This window comes from Oncorhynchus gorbuscha, unplaced genomic scaffold (genome assembly GCF_021184085.1).
Source record: "Oncorhynchus gorbuscha isolate QuinsamMale2020 ecotype Even-year unplaced genomic scaffold, OgorEven_v1.0 Un_scaffold_2012, whole genome shotgun sequence".
Classification (NCBI taxonomy): Eukaryota; Metazoa; Chordata; class Actinopteri; order Salmoniformes; family Salmonidae; genus Oncorhynchus; species Oncorhynchus gorbuscha.
In genome coordinates, this window is record NW_025746628.1 from 55,433 (window position 1) to 71,155 (window position 15,723).

Below are 15,723 nucleotides of genomic sequence, written 5' to 3' on the forward strand. Positions count from 1 at the left end.
ACTGAAATCAAGAAAGGCCAAAATGTGAGGAAAAACATCGGTCTACTTTCTGGGATGTTTTCCTGGACCCAGATCCCGCCGACGTCGAGCCCCTGACTAAAACGTCCTTTTAATAAACATTCACTCTTTAGTCTGGGAACAGGCTTCATCTGGGCCCTTTATGAAAAGCTCACGTAAAAAACATTGAGCTGCAGTGTAGTTATCCTCACGGGTAGCTCCTCCTCTCTTGCTCTTAGAGCGGCTGGTCTTGGCCCTGCCCTGGCTGAGCAGGATCCCCTGGAGGATGTCTGTGTTGGGGGGAGGTGGGGTCAGGGCCTGGTCTGGACAGGACAGCAGGGTGGCCAGGGTCAGGGCCTGGGGTCCTCCACCTATTATCAGGACGTCCAACATCACACGGCTGGCATGAGACAAACACCAGCACAGAAAAAAAGTTACAAAATCTAAATCAAATTTTTAAAAACATTCTAGTCCTTGGTAAACAACAGGTGTAGACTAACAGTGAAATGCTTCCTGACGGTCCTTCCCAACCATACGTAGAAACAGAAAGAGAAATAACAGAAAGATAATAACATAAAAAATAAGTCCCCAATGAGAAGCAATAACTTGGCTGTTTACACAGAGTACCAGTACTGAGTCAATGATAACTTGGCTGTTTACACAGAGTACCAGTACTGAGTCAATGATAACTTGGCTGTTTACACAGAGTACCAGCACTGAGTCAATGATAACTTGGCTGTTTACACAGAGTACCAGAACTGAGTCAATGATAACTTGGCTATATAGACAGAGTATCAGTACAGAGTCAATGATAACTTGGATAGATAATAAACAGTAACAACAGTATACTGTAGGTAGGGGTAACAGGATAGATAATAAACAGTAAAAACAGTATACTGTAGGTAGGGGTAACAGGATAGATAATAAACAGTAGCAACAGTATACTGTAGGTAGGGGTAACATGATAGATAATAAACAGTAACAACAGTATACTGTAGGTAGGGGTAACAGGATAGATAATAAACAGTAACAACAGTATACTGTAGGTAGGGGTAACAGGATAGATAATAAACAGTAACAACAGTATACTGTAGGTAGGGGTAACAGGATAGATAGTAAACAGTAGCAGCAGTGATGAGTCAAAAGAGTTAGTGTGATCTGGTTAACACTTTAATTAACTATTTAGCAGTCTTATGGCTTTGGAGTAGAGACTGTTCATATAACACACACATATGCAGGTATGCACACACACACACACGCACACGCACACGCACACACACACACACACACACACACACACACACACACACACACACACACACACACACACACACACACACACACACACACACACACACACACTCACACACACAATGTCAATCTCTAACTCTCCACTGCAAAGTACTACCCAGCAAAACAGTGAGTGATTTTGAGACCACTAAGCCTTCCAGAAGGATCTCTACCCTACAGGAATGTGTGGCAGTTTATGTTTTAGTTTTCATGCCAACACTACAAGCCTACTGCTTCAGATATATGTTCACTTACCATAGGCTAGTTAGTAATTTAGCTACCTAAAAAGTACAAAGACCAAGTAAACACATAACAGTACCTCGTTGAACTTTCAGTATCTGTCAACACAGTATGTCAAACATAAAAACAAAACACAAAACACAGTACCTTATTAATAAGATTCCAGTATCTGTCAATTCAGTTGGTCAAAATACGCAAATCCTCCAACAGTCACAGTGTGTCAACATAAAACAGTCAACATATACTATGCCTGAAATCAACATATACTGAGGCTGAATACAAAGAATACTAAGGCTGAAAACAATGAATACTAAGGCTGAAAACAATGAATACTAAGGCTGAAAACAATGAATACTAAGGCTGAAAACAATGAATACTAAGGCTGAAAACAATTAATACTAAGGCTGAAAACAATGAATACTAAGGCTGAAAACAATGAATAATACTAAGGCTGAAAACAATGAATACTAAGGCTGAAAACAATGAATACTAAGGCTGAAATCAACATATACTAAGGCTGAAAACAATGAATACTAAGGCTGAAAACAATGAATACTAAGGCTGAAAACAACATATACTAAGGCTGAAAACAATGAATACTAAGGCTGAAAGCAATGAATACGAAGGCTAAAATCAATTAAGGCTGAAAACAACTAAAGATGAAAATGGTGGTAGCCAGCCCACAGCTGGTCAGGGCTGTAACCCTATCTACCTCAGGCATCTACAGACACAGTTGAGTGTCATTGGCTACCAGGAGGCCTCTCAAAATAGCCTTGCCGTAAAGAAGGGAGGGGGGGTGCTCTGAACTCTCTCACACTCTCACAGCTTATTACCACTGTTATCTAAACTGACTTGATACTGTCCACCAATGGTGCTCCCTGAACCTATGACATTAGCTACATTAAGGCTATTCCATGTGAGAAATTTCCAAGAAACTGAAGATCTCGTACAACACTGTGTACTACTCCCTTCACAGAACAGCGCAAACTGGCACTAACCAGAATAGAAAGAGGATTAGGAGGCCCCGGTCCCCAACTGAGCAAGAGGACAAGTACATTAGAGGGTCTAGTTTGAGAAACAGACCCCTCACAAGTCCTCAACTGGCAGCTTAATTAAATAGTGCCCGCAAAACACTAGTCTCAACGTCAACAGCGAAGAGGTGACTCTGGGATGCTGGCCTTCTAGGCAGAGTTACTCTGTCCAGTGTCTGTGTTCTTTGCCCAACTTAATCTTTTATTTTTATTGGCCAGTCTGAGATCTGGCTTTTTCTTTGCAACTCTGCCTAGAAGGCCAGCATCCCGGAGTTGCCTCTTCACTGTTGACATTGAGACTGGTGTTTTATGGGTACTATTTAATGAAGCTGCCAGTTGAGGACTTATGAGGCGTAACATAGTCAAGCTAAATCTGGGACACTCAAAGTAGTATGATATGTTACATTTGGATTAGCTAACACAACGTGCCATTGGAACACAGGAGTGATGGTTGCTGATAATGGGCCTGTCACGCCTTGGTCATTGTATTTTGTGTTTTTGTCATATGTTTGGGTAGGCCAGGGTGTGACATGGGTTTATATGTTGTCTTCGTATTGGGGTTTGTAGTATTTGGGATCGCGGCTAATTAGGGGTGTTGTTTAGGCTTGGCCGCCTGAGGCGATTCTCAATCAGAGTCAGGTGATCCTCGTTGTCTCTGATTGGGAACCGTATTTAGGGAGCCATAGTTTCGCTTTGTATTTCGTGGGTGTTTGTTCCTGTCTCTGTGTTGTAGTCACCAGATAGGCTGTAATTAGTTTCACGTTCCGTTCTGTTGTTTTTGTAGTTAGTTTCAGTTATTTCATGTACCGCGATTCTCTCATTAAAGTCATGAGTAACCTACACGCTGCATTTCAGTCCGACTCTCTTTCTTCAACAGACGAACGCCGTTACAGAAACACCCACCTCTCACGGACCGAGCAGCGTGTAACTGGCAACGACGTAGATAACTGGCAGGAGCTAAAGGAGGACGTTATGGACGGTAGAGGCATGGAGTATACGACGTGGGAAGAAATCGACAGGTGGGCGGCCGACCCAGAGAGAGTGCAGGCGCCCGCCTGGGATTCGATTCAGCAATGCGAAGAGGGCTACAGGCGAATGGATTCAAAAAGGCACCACATAGAGACCTGCTGAATGGAGACAGAGTTAGTGACACCATGCTGAATGGAGACAGAGTTACTGATACCATGCTGAATGGAGACAGAGTTACTGACACCACATAGAGACCTGCTGAATGGAGACAGAGTTAGTGACACCACATTGAGACCTGCTGAATGGAGACAGAGTTAGTGACACCACATAGAGACCTGCTGAATGGAGACAGAGTTACTGACACCACATTGAGACCTGCTGAATGGAGACAGAGTTAGTGACACCACATAGAGACCTGCTGAATGGAGACAGAGTTACTGACACCACACTGACTCTTAACAGGAACAGAATGTCCAACACAAATAAGTACTAAGTAAATAAGTTAATTTCTACATTTGATAAGTCAAATAGATGCCCAGTCAGTGTGATATTACAGTATTGCAGCCTTTGGCTTGACAGCATGTCATGTCACCTCAACATCAGGAGAGGGCGTTATTGTACAGTGTCATGTCACCTCAACTCCAGGAGAGGGCATTATTGTACAGTGTCATGTCACCTCAACACCAGGAGAGGGCGTTATTGTACAGTGTCATGTCACCTCAACACCAGGAGAGGGCATTATTGTACAGTGTCATGTCACCTCATCACCAGGAGAGGGCATTATAGTACAGTGTCATGTCACCTCAACACCAGGAGAGGGCATTATAGTACAGTGTCATGTCACCTCAACACCAGGAGAGGGCATTATAGTACAGTGTCATGTCATGTCACCTCAACACCAGGAGAGGGCATTATTGTACAGTGTCATGTCACCTCAACACCAGGAGAGGGCATTATTGTACAGTGTCATGTCACCTCAACACCAGGAGAGGGCGTTATAGTACAGTGTCATGTCACCTCAACACCAGGAGAGGGCATTATTGTACAGTGTCATGTCACCTCAACACCAGGAGAGGGCGTTATTGTACAGTGTCATGTCACCTCAACACCAGGAGAGGGCGGTATAGTACAGTGTCATGTCACCTCAACACCAGGAGAGGGCGTTATTGTACAGTGTCATGTCACCTCAACACCAGGAGAGGGCATTATTGTACAGTGTCATGTGGAGACATATGGTCCATCTATACAGATAGCTATCAATAGCAGAGGATTCTCATCTCAACCGACCTGATGAGAGAGAAGAAGAACTCTCTTCCTGTTCCTGGTTCTGGCTTCTTGGTTCCTGTTGCCGCGTTGACCGTGAGTGGTGGTGCATGAGCTGCACGGTGTGCTGCAGGCGTTCCTCAGGGTAGCTCTCCGCTATGGACGACACCCAGAAAGGAATGTTGGCCATCTGGGCACGGGTCGGCCCGGTCGCCATGACTACCCGCCTAGCCTCGAGGACGTCCCCGTTCTGAAGGAATACCCTGAATGATGTTACAATTCCTTCTGACATGACAGGGGTCAGTCTGTCCACTGTGCCCTTTGTCAGGACACTGTCCAGGCCATATTTGTTCACCTGGAGAGTATTGTTGTTGTATAGTTATTTTGTTCTGGGTGATTTGAGTTGATGGCTAATAGATTACATGCGCACACACGGTACATTATATATCACAGGTTCATAGATTTTAATGAACAACTACAGTGGCAAATTAAAGTATATGAACCCTTTGGAATTACGGTTGAAGTCAGATGTTTACACACACCTTAGCCAAATACATTTAAACTCAGTTTTTCACAATTCCTGACATTTAATACTAGTAAAAATTTCCTGTCTTAGGTCACTTAGGATCACCACTTCAAGAATGTGAAATGTCAGAATAATCGTAGAGAGAATTATTTATTTCAGCTTTTATTTCTTTCATCACATTCCCAGTGGGTCAGAAGTTTACATACACTCAATTAGTATTTGGTAGCATTGCCTTTACATTTTTTTTTTTTTACTTGGGTCAATTGTTTCGGTAGCCTTCCACAAACTTCCCACAATAAGTTGGGGGAATTGTGCCCCATTCCTCCTGACAGAGCTGGTGTAACTGAGTCAGGTTTGTAGGCCTCCTTGCTCGCAAACGCTTTACCAGTTCTGCCTACACATTTTCTATGGTATTGAGGTCAGGGCTTTGTGATGGCCACTCCAATACCTTGACTTTGTTGTCCTTAAGCCATTTTGCCACAACTTTGGAAGTATGCTTGGGGTCATTGTCTATTTGTAAGACCCTTTTGCGACCAAGCTTTGACTTCCTGACTGATGTCTTGAGATGTTGCTTCAATATATCCACATCATTTTCCATCCTCGTAATGCCATCTATTTTGTGAAGTGCACCAGTCCCTCCTGCAGCAAAGCACCCCCACAACATGATGCTGACAACCCTGTGCTTCACGGTTGAGATGGTGCTCTTCGGCTTGCAAGCCTCCCCCTTTTTTCTCCAAACATAACAATGGTCATTATGAACAAACAGTTCTATTTTTGTTTCATCAGACCAGAGGACATTTCTCCAAAAAGTGCAATCTTTGTCCCCAAATACATCCACAGGTACACCTCCAATTTACTCAAATTATGTCAATTAGCCTATCAGAAGCTTCTAAAGCCATGGCATAATTTTCTGGAATTTTCCAAGCTGTTTAAAGGCACAGTCAACTTAGTGTTGGTAAACGTCTGACCCACTGGAATTGTGATACAGTGAATTATAAGTTAAATAATCTGTCTGTAAACAATTGTTGGAAAAAATATCTGTGTCATGCACAAAGTAGATGTCCTATCCGATTTGACAAAACTATCGTTTGTTAACAAGACATTTTGGAGTGGTTGAAAAACGAGTTTTAATGACTCCAACCTAAGTGTTTGTAATCTTCCGACTTCTACTGTACCTGGATTTCTGCATAAATTGGTCGTCAAATTTGATCTGATCTTCATCTAAGTCACAACAATAGACAAACAGTGTGCTTTAACTAATAACACACAAATTATTGTATTTATCTTGTCTATATTGAATACATAATTTAAACATTCACAGTGTAGGTTGGAAAACGCTAGGTTAAAACCTTTTACGACTAGGGTTCTGCTAGCTGTAACGGTTCTCTTGTGGTGAAGGAGAGTCGGGCCAAAATGCAGCGTGTAGATTGCGATCCATGTTTAATAAACAAACGTAAAACACGAATCAATTACAAACACTACAAAACAAAGAACGTAATGAACGTAACGAAAACCGAAACAGCCTATACTTGTGTAAACTAACACAGAGACAGGAACAAGGACACTAAGGACAATCACCCACGAAACACACAAAGCATATGGCTGCCTAAATATGGTTCCCAATCAGAGGCAACGATAAACACCTGCCTCTGATTGAGAACCACTTCAGACAGCCATAGACTTAACTAGAACACCCCACTAAGCTACAATCCCAATACCAACACACCACAAACAAAAACCCCATGCCACACCCTGGCCTGACCAAATAAATGAAGATAAACACAAAATACCTCGACCAGGGCGTGACAGAACCCCCCCCCCCCAAGCTGCGGACTCCCGGACGCACTTCAAAACAATAGGGAGGGTCCAGGTGGGCGTCTGTCCATGGTGGCGGCTCTGGCGCGGGTCGTGGACCCCACTCAATCACCGTCTTAGTCCCTCCTCCTCGCGTCCTTGGATAGTCCACCCTCACCGCCGACCATGGCCTAGTAGTCCTCACCCAGAACCCCACTGGACTGAGGAGCAGATCGGGACTGAGGGGCAGCTCGGGACTGAGGCAGCTCGGGACTGAGGGGAAGCTCGGGACCGAGGGGAAGCTCGGGACTGAGGGGAAGCTCGGGACCGAGGGGAAGCTCGGGACCGAGAGGAAGCTCAGCACCGAGAGGAAGCTCAGCACTGAGAGGAAGCTCAGCACTGAGAGGAAGCTCAGGCAGGTAGCTGAATCCGGCATCTCCTGGCTGGCTGGCGGTTCTGGCAGATCCTGGCTGACTGGCGGATCTGGAAGAGTCTGGTTGACTGGCGGATCTGGACGAGTCTGGTTGACTGGCGGATCTGGAAGAGTCTGGTTGAGTGGCGGATCTGGAAGAGTCTGGTTGACTAGCAGATCTGGAAGAGTCTGGCTGACTGGCAGATCTGGAAGAGTCTGACTGACTGGCAGATCTGGAAAAGTCTGGCTGACTGGCGGATCTGGAAGAGTCTGGCTGACTGGCGGATCTGGAAGAGTCTGGCTGACTGGCGGATCTGGAAGAGTCTGGCTGACTGGCGGATCTGGAAGAGTCTGGCTGACTGGCGGATCTGGAAGAGTCTGGCTGACTGGCGGATCTGGAAGAGTCTGGCTGACTGGCGGATCCTGGCAGACTGACGGATCTGGCTGCTCCATGCTGACTGGCGGCTCTGGCTGCTCCACGCTGACTGGCGGCTCTGGCTGCTCCATGTAGGCTGACAGCTCTGGCGGCTTCTTACAGACTGGCAGCTCTGGCGGCTCCGTGCAGACTGGCAGCTCCGTGCAGACTGGCAGCTCCATGCAGACTGGCAGCTCCTTGCAGACTGGCAGCTCCTTGCAGACTGGCAGCTCTGGCTGCTTCATGCAGACTGGCAGCTCTGGCTGCTTCATGCAGACTGGCAGCTCTGGCTGCTTCATGCAGACTGGCAGCTCTGGCTGCTCCTTGCAGGCTGGCAGCTCTGGCTGCGCTGAACAGGCAGGAGACTCCAGCAGCGCTGTAGAGGAGGAAGGCAGCTCCTTGCAGACTGGCAGCTCCTTGCAGACTGGCAGCTCCTAGCTTCTGGACCTGAGTAGCAGGCAGTTTACTTTGGGCACCCTTTTCATCCGGATGTGAAAATACCGCCCCCTAGCCCAAAGAGGTATTAATGACATCTCCAAAAGCTAATTGGAGTCAGGAGTCAGCTAACCTGGATTCCAATCAATGAGATGAGATTGGAGATGTTGGTTCGAGCTGCCTCGCCCTATAAAAACACTCATAAAATTTGAGGTTGCTATTCACAAGAGGCATTGCCTGATGGGAATCATGCCTCGAACAAGAGAGATCTCAGAAGACCTAAGATTAAGATAAAGCTGGAAAGGGTTACAAAAGTATCTCTAAAAGCCTTGATGTTCATCAGTCCACGGTAAGACAAATAGTCTATAAATGGAGAAAGTTCAGCACTGTTGCTACTCTTCCTAGGAGTGTCCATCCTGCAAAGATTACTACAAGAGTACAGCTCAGAATGCTCAATGAGGTTAAGAAGAATCCTAGAGTGTCAGCTAAAGACTTACAGAAATCTCTGGAACATGCTAACATCTCTGTTGATGAGTCTATGATACGTAAAACACTAAACAAGAATGGTGTTCATGGGAGGACTCCACTGAAGAATCCACTGCTGTTCAAAAAAACATTGCTGCACGTCTGAAGAGCACCTGGATGTTCCACTGTGCTTCTGGGAAAATATTCTGAGAACAGATTAAACTAAAATTGAGTTGTTTCGAAGGAACACACAACACTATGTGTGGAGAAAAAAAAGGCACAGCACACCAACATCAAAATCTCATCCCAACTGTAAAGTTTGGTGGAGGGAGCATCATGGTTTGGGGCTGCTTTGCTGCCGCAGCGCCTGGACAGTTTGCTATCATCGACAGAAAAATGAATTCCCAAGTTTATCAAGACATTTTGTAGGAGAATGTAAGGCTCTGTTCACCAATTGAAGCTCAACAGAAGGTGGGTGATGCAACAGGACAACGACCCAAAACACAGAAGTAAATCAACAACAGAAGAAAGTACGCCTTCTGGAGTGGCCCAGTCAGAGTCCTGACCTTCTGGAGAGGCCCAGTCAGAGTCCTGACCTTCTGGAGTGGCCCAGTCAGAGTCCTGACCTTCTGGAGAGGCCCAGTCAGAGTCCTGACCTTCTGGAGTGGCCCAGTCAGAGTCCTGACCTTCTGGAGAGGCCCAGTCAGAGTCCTGACCTTCTGGAGAGGCCCAGTCAGAGTCCTGAGCTTCTGGAGAGGCCCAGTCAGACTCCTGACCTTCTGGAGTGGCCCAGTCAGAGTCCTGACCTTCTGGAGTGGCGCAGTCAGACTCCTGACCTTCTGGAGTGGCCCAGTCAGAGTCCCGACCTTCTGGAGTGGCCCAGTCAGAGTCCTGACCTTCTGGAGTGGCCCAGTCAGACTCCTGACCTTCTGGAGTGGCCCAGTCAGATTCCTGACCTTCTGGAGTGGCCCAGTCAGAGTCCTGACCTTCTGGAGTGGCCCAGTCAGAGTCCTGACCTTCTGGAGTGGCCCAGTCAGAGTCCTGACCTTCTGGAGTGGCCCAGTCAGACTCCTGACCTTCTGGAGTGGCCCAGTCAGATTCCTGACCTTCTGGAGTGGCCCAGTCAGAGTCCTGACCTTCTGGAGTGGCCCAGTCAGAGTCCTGACCTTCTGGAGTGGCCCAGTCAGAGTCCTGACCTTCTGGAGTGGCCCAGTCAGAGTCTTGACCTCAACCCGATTGAGATGCTGTAGCATGACCTCAAGAGAGCAGTTCACACCAGACATCCCAAGAATATTGCTGAACTGAAACAGTTTTGTAAAGAGGAATGGTCCAAAATTCCTCCTGACCGTTGTGCAGGTCTGATCTGCAACTACAGAAAACGTTTGGTTGAGGTTATTGCTGCCAAAGGAGGGTCAACCAGTTATTAAATCCCAGAGTTTTCATACTTTTCCCACCCTGCACTGTGAATGTTTACACGATGTGTTCAGTAAAGACTTGAAAATGTATAATTGTTTGTGTTTGTTAGTTTAAGCAGACTGTGTTTGTCTATTGTTGTGACCTAGATGAAGATCAGATCACATTTTATAACCAATTTATGCAGAAATCCGGGTATTTCCAAAGGGTCCACATACTTTTTCTTGCAGCTGTACATAAACCCTACAATAGAGCAAGCATTCACTGTAAAACTCACATTCACTATCATTAGTAGTCATCATGTGTATTAGTGCAGGTCTGGAACAAAAGCCTGCTCAACCCCAGTAGCTCTCCAGCAGGAGGGTTAGTTGACTACTCCCAGGGAAGTCCTACTTATGTCACACAGAGAAGCATCACTGTTATTGCAAAATGTTGTGTAGTGGAGGGATTCACATAGTATGTTTAGTATGGTGCAGGGTTGGGGTCAATTCCATTTAAATTCCAATTGGATGTTCAGTTTACTTCCTGAATTGACTGAACTGAAATGGAATTCACCCCAATGATGGTATGGTGCCTTTTCACTTCAACTCAACTCAAGCCAAGGCCAGCATGCATCTCCATCTCCGACCTGCTGCATGAAGAAGTCCACACTGAGCCTGGTGCCTGGCAGGCTAAAGTACAGGCTCTTCTGTAGGCCTCTGCTGCTGCTCAGTCTCCTCCTGTCCTTCTTGCCCAGACGCATGTCGTTGAAGAAGGCGTTCTCATCCAGAATGAAGGTGTGGTCAGGGAGGCAGTGTAGCTCCGCTGTCCGATCCTTCTCCAGAACAAACTCCTGCAAAGCCCTCTGGAAGGAACCAAGACACAGGGATTATAGGCAAAAACAAGTACACTGCCTGAATTGACTGGATTGAAAACTGAAGTGACCTCAACTCGCGTTGTCCAAAAGGAACCATTCATTCAACCCTACAGCAGGGACCATAAACCTTGTTGAGTGTGTGTGTCTGTGTGCACCAGGGTGTGTGAGCGAAGGTGAGGGATGTACCTTATTGAGTGGGTCTGTGTGCACCAGGGTGTGTGAGCGAAGGTGAGGGATGTACCTTATTGAGTGGGTCTGTGTGCACCAGGGTGTGTGAGCGAAGGTGAGGGATGTACCTTATTGAGTGGGTCTGTGTGCACCAGGGTGTGTGAGCGAAGGTGAGGGATGTACCTTATTGAGTGGGTCTGTGTGCACCAGGGTGTGTGAGCGAAGGTGAGGGATGTTGAGTGCTCTGAACTGGCTCTCCCACAGCGAGGTCCATGCTCCGTATGAGTCCACCACTCTGAAGGCCAGCGGAGGGCAGGATGAAACTGACTCTGGGTCTGGAGCGGCCTGCTCCTCGGGCTCGGCTGTCTGCTGTCCTGGGAGATATTACACAACTGTCAACCAGACAGCATCGCCAGCAGAATGGTGTGAACTGGAGAGACTCAAATACCGTCTATACAGTCAAATTAAGCCTACACCTTCAACCTCGACTAAAAAGCACTTTCAATGGAGATTTTGTTTTTAGTCTAGAGACTGGATCTGAGCCCGGCTTGGAGTGGCCTGCTCCTCAGCTGGCTGTTGTCATGGGGATGGGGAGAGATTAGAGACCTGTCAAACAGAGAGCACTAACAGCATGCTGTACACTATATGTGTAGGGAGATTAGAGAGGAATGTCTCTCCTAACTGAAATCAAGAAAGGCCAAAATGTGAGGAAAAACATCGGTCTACTTTCTGGGATGTTTTCCTGGACCCAGATCCCGCCGACGTCGAGCCCCTGACTAAAACGTCCTTTTAATAAACATTCACTCTTTAGTCTGGGAACAGGCTTCATCTGGGCCCTTTATGAAAAGCTCACGTAAAAAACATTGAGCTGCAGTGTAGTTATCCTCACGGGTAGCTCCTCCTCTCTTGCTCTTAGAGCGGCTGGTCTTGGCCCTGCCCTGGCTGAGCAGGATCCCCTGGAGGATGTCTGTGTTGGGGGGAGGTGGGGTCAGGGCCTGGTCTGGACAGGACAGCAGGGTGGCCAGGGTCAGGGCCTGGGGTCCTCCACCTATTATCAGGACGTCCAACATCACACGGCTGGCATGAGACAAACACCAGCACAGAAAAAAAGTTACAAAATCTAAATCAAATTTTTAAAAACATTCTAGTCCTTGGTAAACAACAGGTGTAGACTAACAGTGAAATGCTTCCTGACGGTCCTTCCCAACCATACGTAGAAACAGAAAGAGAAATAACAGAAAGATAATAACATAAAAAATAAGTCCCCAATGAGAAGCAATAACTTGGCTGTTTACACAGAGTACCAGTACTGAGTCAATGATAACTTGGCTGTTTACACAGAGTACCAGTACTGAGTCAATGATAACTTGGCTGTTTACACAGAGTACCAGCACTGAGTCAATGATAACTTGGCTGTTTACACAGAGTACCAGAACTGAGTCAATGATAACTTGGCTATATAGACAGAGTATCAGTACAGAGTCAATGATAACTTGGATAGATAATAAACAGTAACAACAGTATACTGTAGGTAGGGGTAACAGGATAGATAATAAACAGTAAAAACAGTATACTGTAGGTAGGGGTAACAGGATAGATAATAAACAGTAGCAACAGTATACTGTAGGTAGGGGTAACATGATAGATAATAAACAGTAACAACAGTATACTGTAGGTAGGGGTAACAGGATAGATAATAAACAGTAACAACAGTATACTGTAGGTAGGGGTAACAGGATAGATAATAAACAGTAACAACAGTATACTGTAGGTAGGGGTAACAGGATAGATAGTAAACAGTAGCAGCAGTGATGAGTCAAAAGAGTTAGTGTGATCTGGTTAACACTTTAATTAACTATTTAGCAGTCTTATGGCTTTGGAGTAGAGACTGTTCATATAACACACACATATGCAGGTATGCACACACACACACACGCACACGCACACACACACACACACACACACACACACACACACACACACACACACACACACACACACACACACACACACACACACACACACACACACACACACACACACACACACACACACACACACACACACACACACACACACACACACACACACACACACTCACACACACAATGTCAATCTCTAACTCTCCACTGCAAAGTACTACCCAGCAAAACAGTGAGTGATTTTGAGACCACTAAGCCTTCCAGAAGGATCTCTACCCTACAGGAATGTGTGGCAGTTTATGTTTTAGTTTTCATGCCAACACTACAAGCCTACTGCTTCAGATATATGTTCACTTACCATAGGCTAGTTAGTAATTTAGCTACCTAAAAAGTACAAAGACCAAGTAAACACATAACAGTACCTCGTTGAACTTTCAGTATCTGTCAACACAGTATGTCAAACATAAAAACAAAACACAAAACACAGTACCTTATTAATAAGATTCCAGTATCTGTCAATTCAGTTGGTCAAAATACGCAAATCCTCCAACAGTCACAGTGTGTCAACATAAAACAGTCAACATATACTATGCCTGAAATCAACATATACTGAGGCTGAAAACAATGAATACTAAGGCTGAAAACAATGAATACTAAGGCTGAAAACAATGAATACTAAGGCTGAAAACAATGAATACTAAGGCTGAAAACAATGAATACTAAGGCTGAAAACAATTAATACTAAGGCTGAAAACAATGAATACTAAGGCTGAAAACAATGAATAATACTAAGGCTGAAAACAATGAATACTAAGGCTGAAAACAATGAATACTAAGGCTGAAATCAACATATACTAAGGCTGAAAACAATGAATACTAAGGCTGAAAACAATGAATACTAAGGCTGAAAACAACATATACTAAGGCTGAAAACAATGAATACTAAGGCTGAAAGCAATGAATACGAAGGCTAAAATCAATTAAGGCTGAAAACAACTAAAGATGAAAATGGTGGTAGCCAGCCCACAGCTGGTCAGGGCTGTAACCCTATCTACCTCAGGCATCTACAGACACAGTTGAGTGTCATTGGCTACCAGGAGGCCTCTCAAAATAGCCTTGCCGTAAAGAAGGGAGGGGGTGCTCTGAACTCTCTCACACTCTCACAGCTTATTACCACTGTTATCTAAACTGACTTGATACTGTCCACCAATGGTGCTCCCTGAACCTATGACATTAGCTACATTAAGGCTATTCCATGTGAGAAATTTCCAAGAAACTGAAGATCTCGTACAACACTGTGTACTACTCCCTTCACAGAACAGCGCAAACTGGCACTAACCAGAATAGAAAGAGGATTAGGAGGCCCCGGTCCCCAACTGAGCAAGAGGACAAGTACATTAGAGGGTCTAGTTTGAGAAACAGACCCCTCACAAGTCCTCAACTGGCAGCTTAATTAAATAGTGCCCGCAAAACACTAGTCTCAACGTCAACAGCGAAGAGGTGACTCTGGGATGCTGGCCTTCTAGGCAGAGTTACTCTGTCCAGTGTCTGTGTTCTTTGCCCAACTTAATCTTTTATTTTTATTGGCCAGTCTGAGATCTGGCTTTTTCTTTGCAACTCTGCCTAGAAGGCCAGCATCCCGGAGTTGCCTCTTCACTGTTGACATTGAGACTGGTGTTTTATGGGTACTATTTAATGAAGCTGCCAGTTGAGGACTTATGAGGCGTAACATAGTCAAGCTAAATCTGGGACACTCAAAGTAGTATGATATGTTACATTTGGATTAGCTAACACAACGTGCCATTGGAACACAGGAGTGATGGTTGCTGATAATGGGCCTCTGTACGCCTGTCACGCCTTGGTCATTGTATTTTGTGTTTTTGTCATATGTTTGGGTAGGCCAGGGTGTGACATGGGTTTATATGTTGTCTTCGTATTGGGGTTTGTAGTATTTGGGATCGCGGCTAATTAGGGGTGTTGTTTAGGCTTGGCCGCCTGAGGCGATTCTCAATCAGAGTCAGGTGATCCTCGTTGTCTCTGATTGGGAACCGTATTTAGGGAGCCATAGTTTCGCTTTGTATTTCGTGGGTGTTTGTTCCTGTCTCTGTGTTGTAGTCACCAGATAGGCTGTAATTAGTTTCACGTTCCGTTCTGTTGTTTTTGTAGTTAGTTTCAGTTATTTCATGTACCGCGATTCTCTCATTAAAGTCATGAGTAACCTACACGCTGCATTTCAGTCCGACTCTCTTTCTTCAACAGACGAACGCCGTTACAGAAACACCCACCTCTCACGGACCGAGCAGCGTGTAACTGGCAACGACGTAGATAACTGGCAGGAGCTAAAGGAGGACGTTATGGACGGTAGAGGCATGGAGTATACGACGTGGGAAGAAATCGACAGGTGGGCGGCCGACCCAGAGAGAGTGCAGGCGCCCGCCTGGGATTCGATTCAGCAATGCGAAGAGGGCTACAGGCGAATGGATTCAAAAAGGAAAACACGGCGACGCAGAGCGAAAACCGAAAGTAA

General features: G+C 45.6%; 1 protein-coding gene and 1 pseudogene across 1 annotated transcript; both read right to left on the bottom strand.

Annotated features, from left to right (window-relative positions):
* Positions 1–1,804, bottom strand: part of LOC124024814 — a 28,709-nt pseudogene extending 26,905 nt beyond the window's left edge.
* A 2,996-nt stretch (positions 1,805–4,800) lies between these two features.
* LOC124024811 lies at positions 4,801–14,219 on the bottom strand. The gene is made up of 5 exons (XM_046338574.1): positions 13,687–14,219; positions 12,164–12,351; positions 11,458–11,648; positions 10,879–11,094; positions 4,801–5,145 (listed from the first exon to the last, which is right to left on the bottom strand). The coding sequence occupies exons 2-5, from the start codon at positions 12,342–12,344 to the stop codon at positions 4,801–4,803; spliced, it is 933 nt and encodes a 310-aa protein (XP_046194530.1). The 5' UTR covers positions 12,345–12,351; positions 13,687–14,219.
* Between the last annotated feature and the right edge of the window lie 1,504 nt (positions 14,220–15,723).

Coding starts and splice junctions, on each gene's coding strand:
- LOC124024811 (XM_046338574.1), bottom strand. CDS start 12,344: ATGTTGGACGTCCTGATAATAGGTGGAGGACCCCAGGCCCTGACCCTG. Junction 11,095..11,457: donor ACACAGACCCACTCAATAAG/GTACATCCCTCA, acceptor GGTTCCTTCCAG/AGGGCTTTGCAGGAGTTTGT. Junction 5,146..10,878: donor TGGACTTCTTCATGCAGCAG/GTCGGAGATGGA, acceptor AATACTCTCCAG/GTGAACAAATATGGCCTGGA.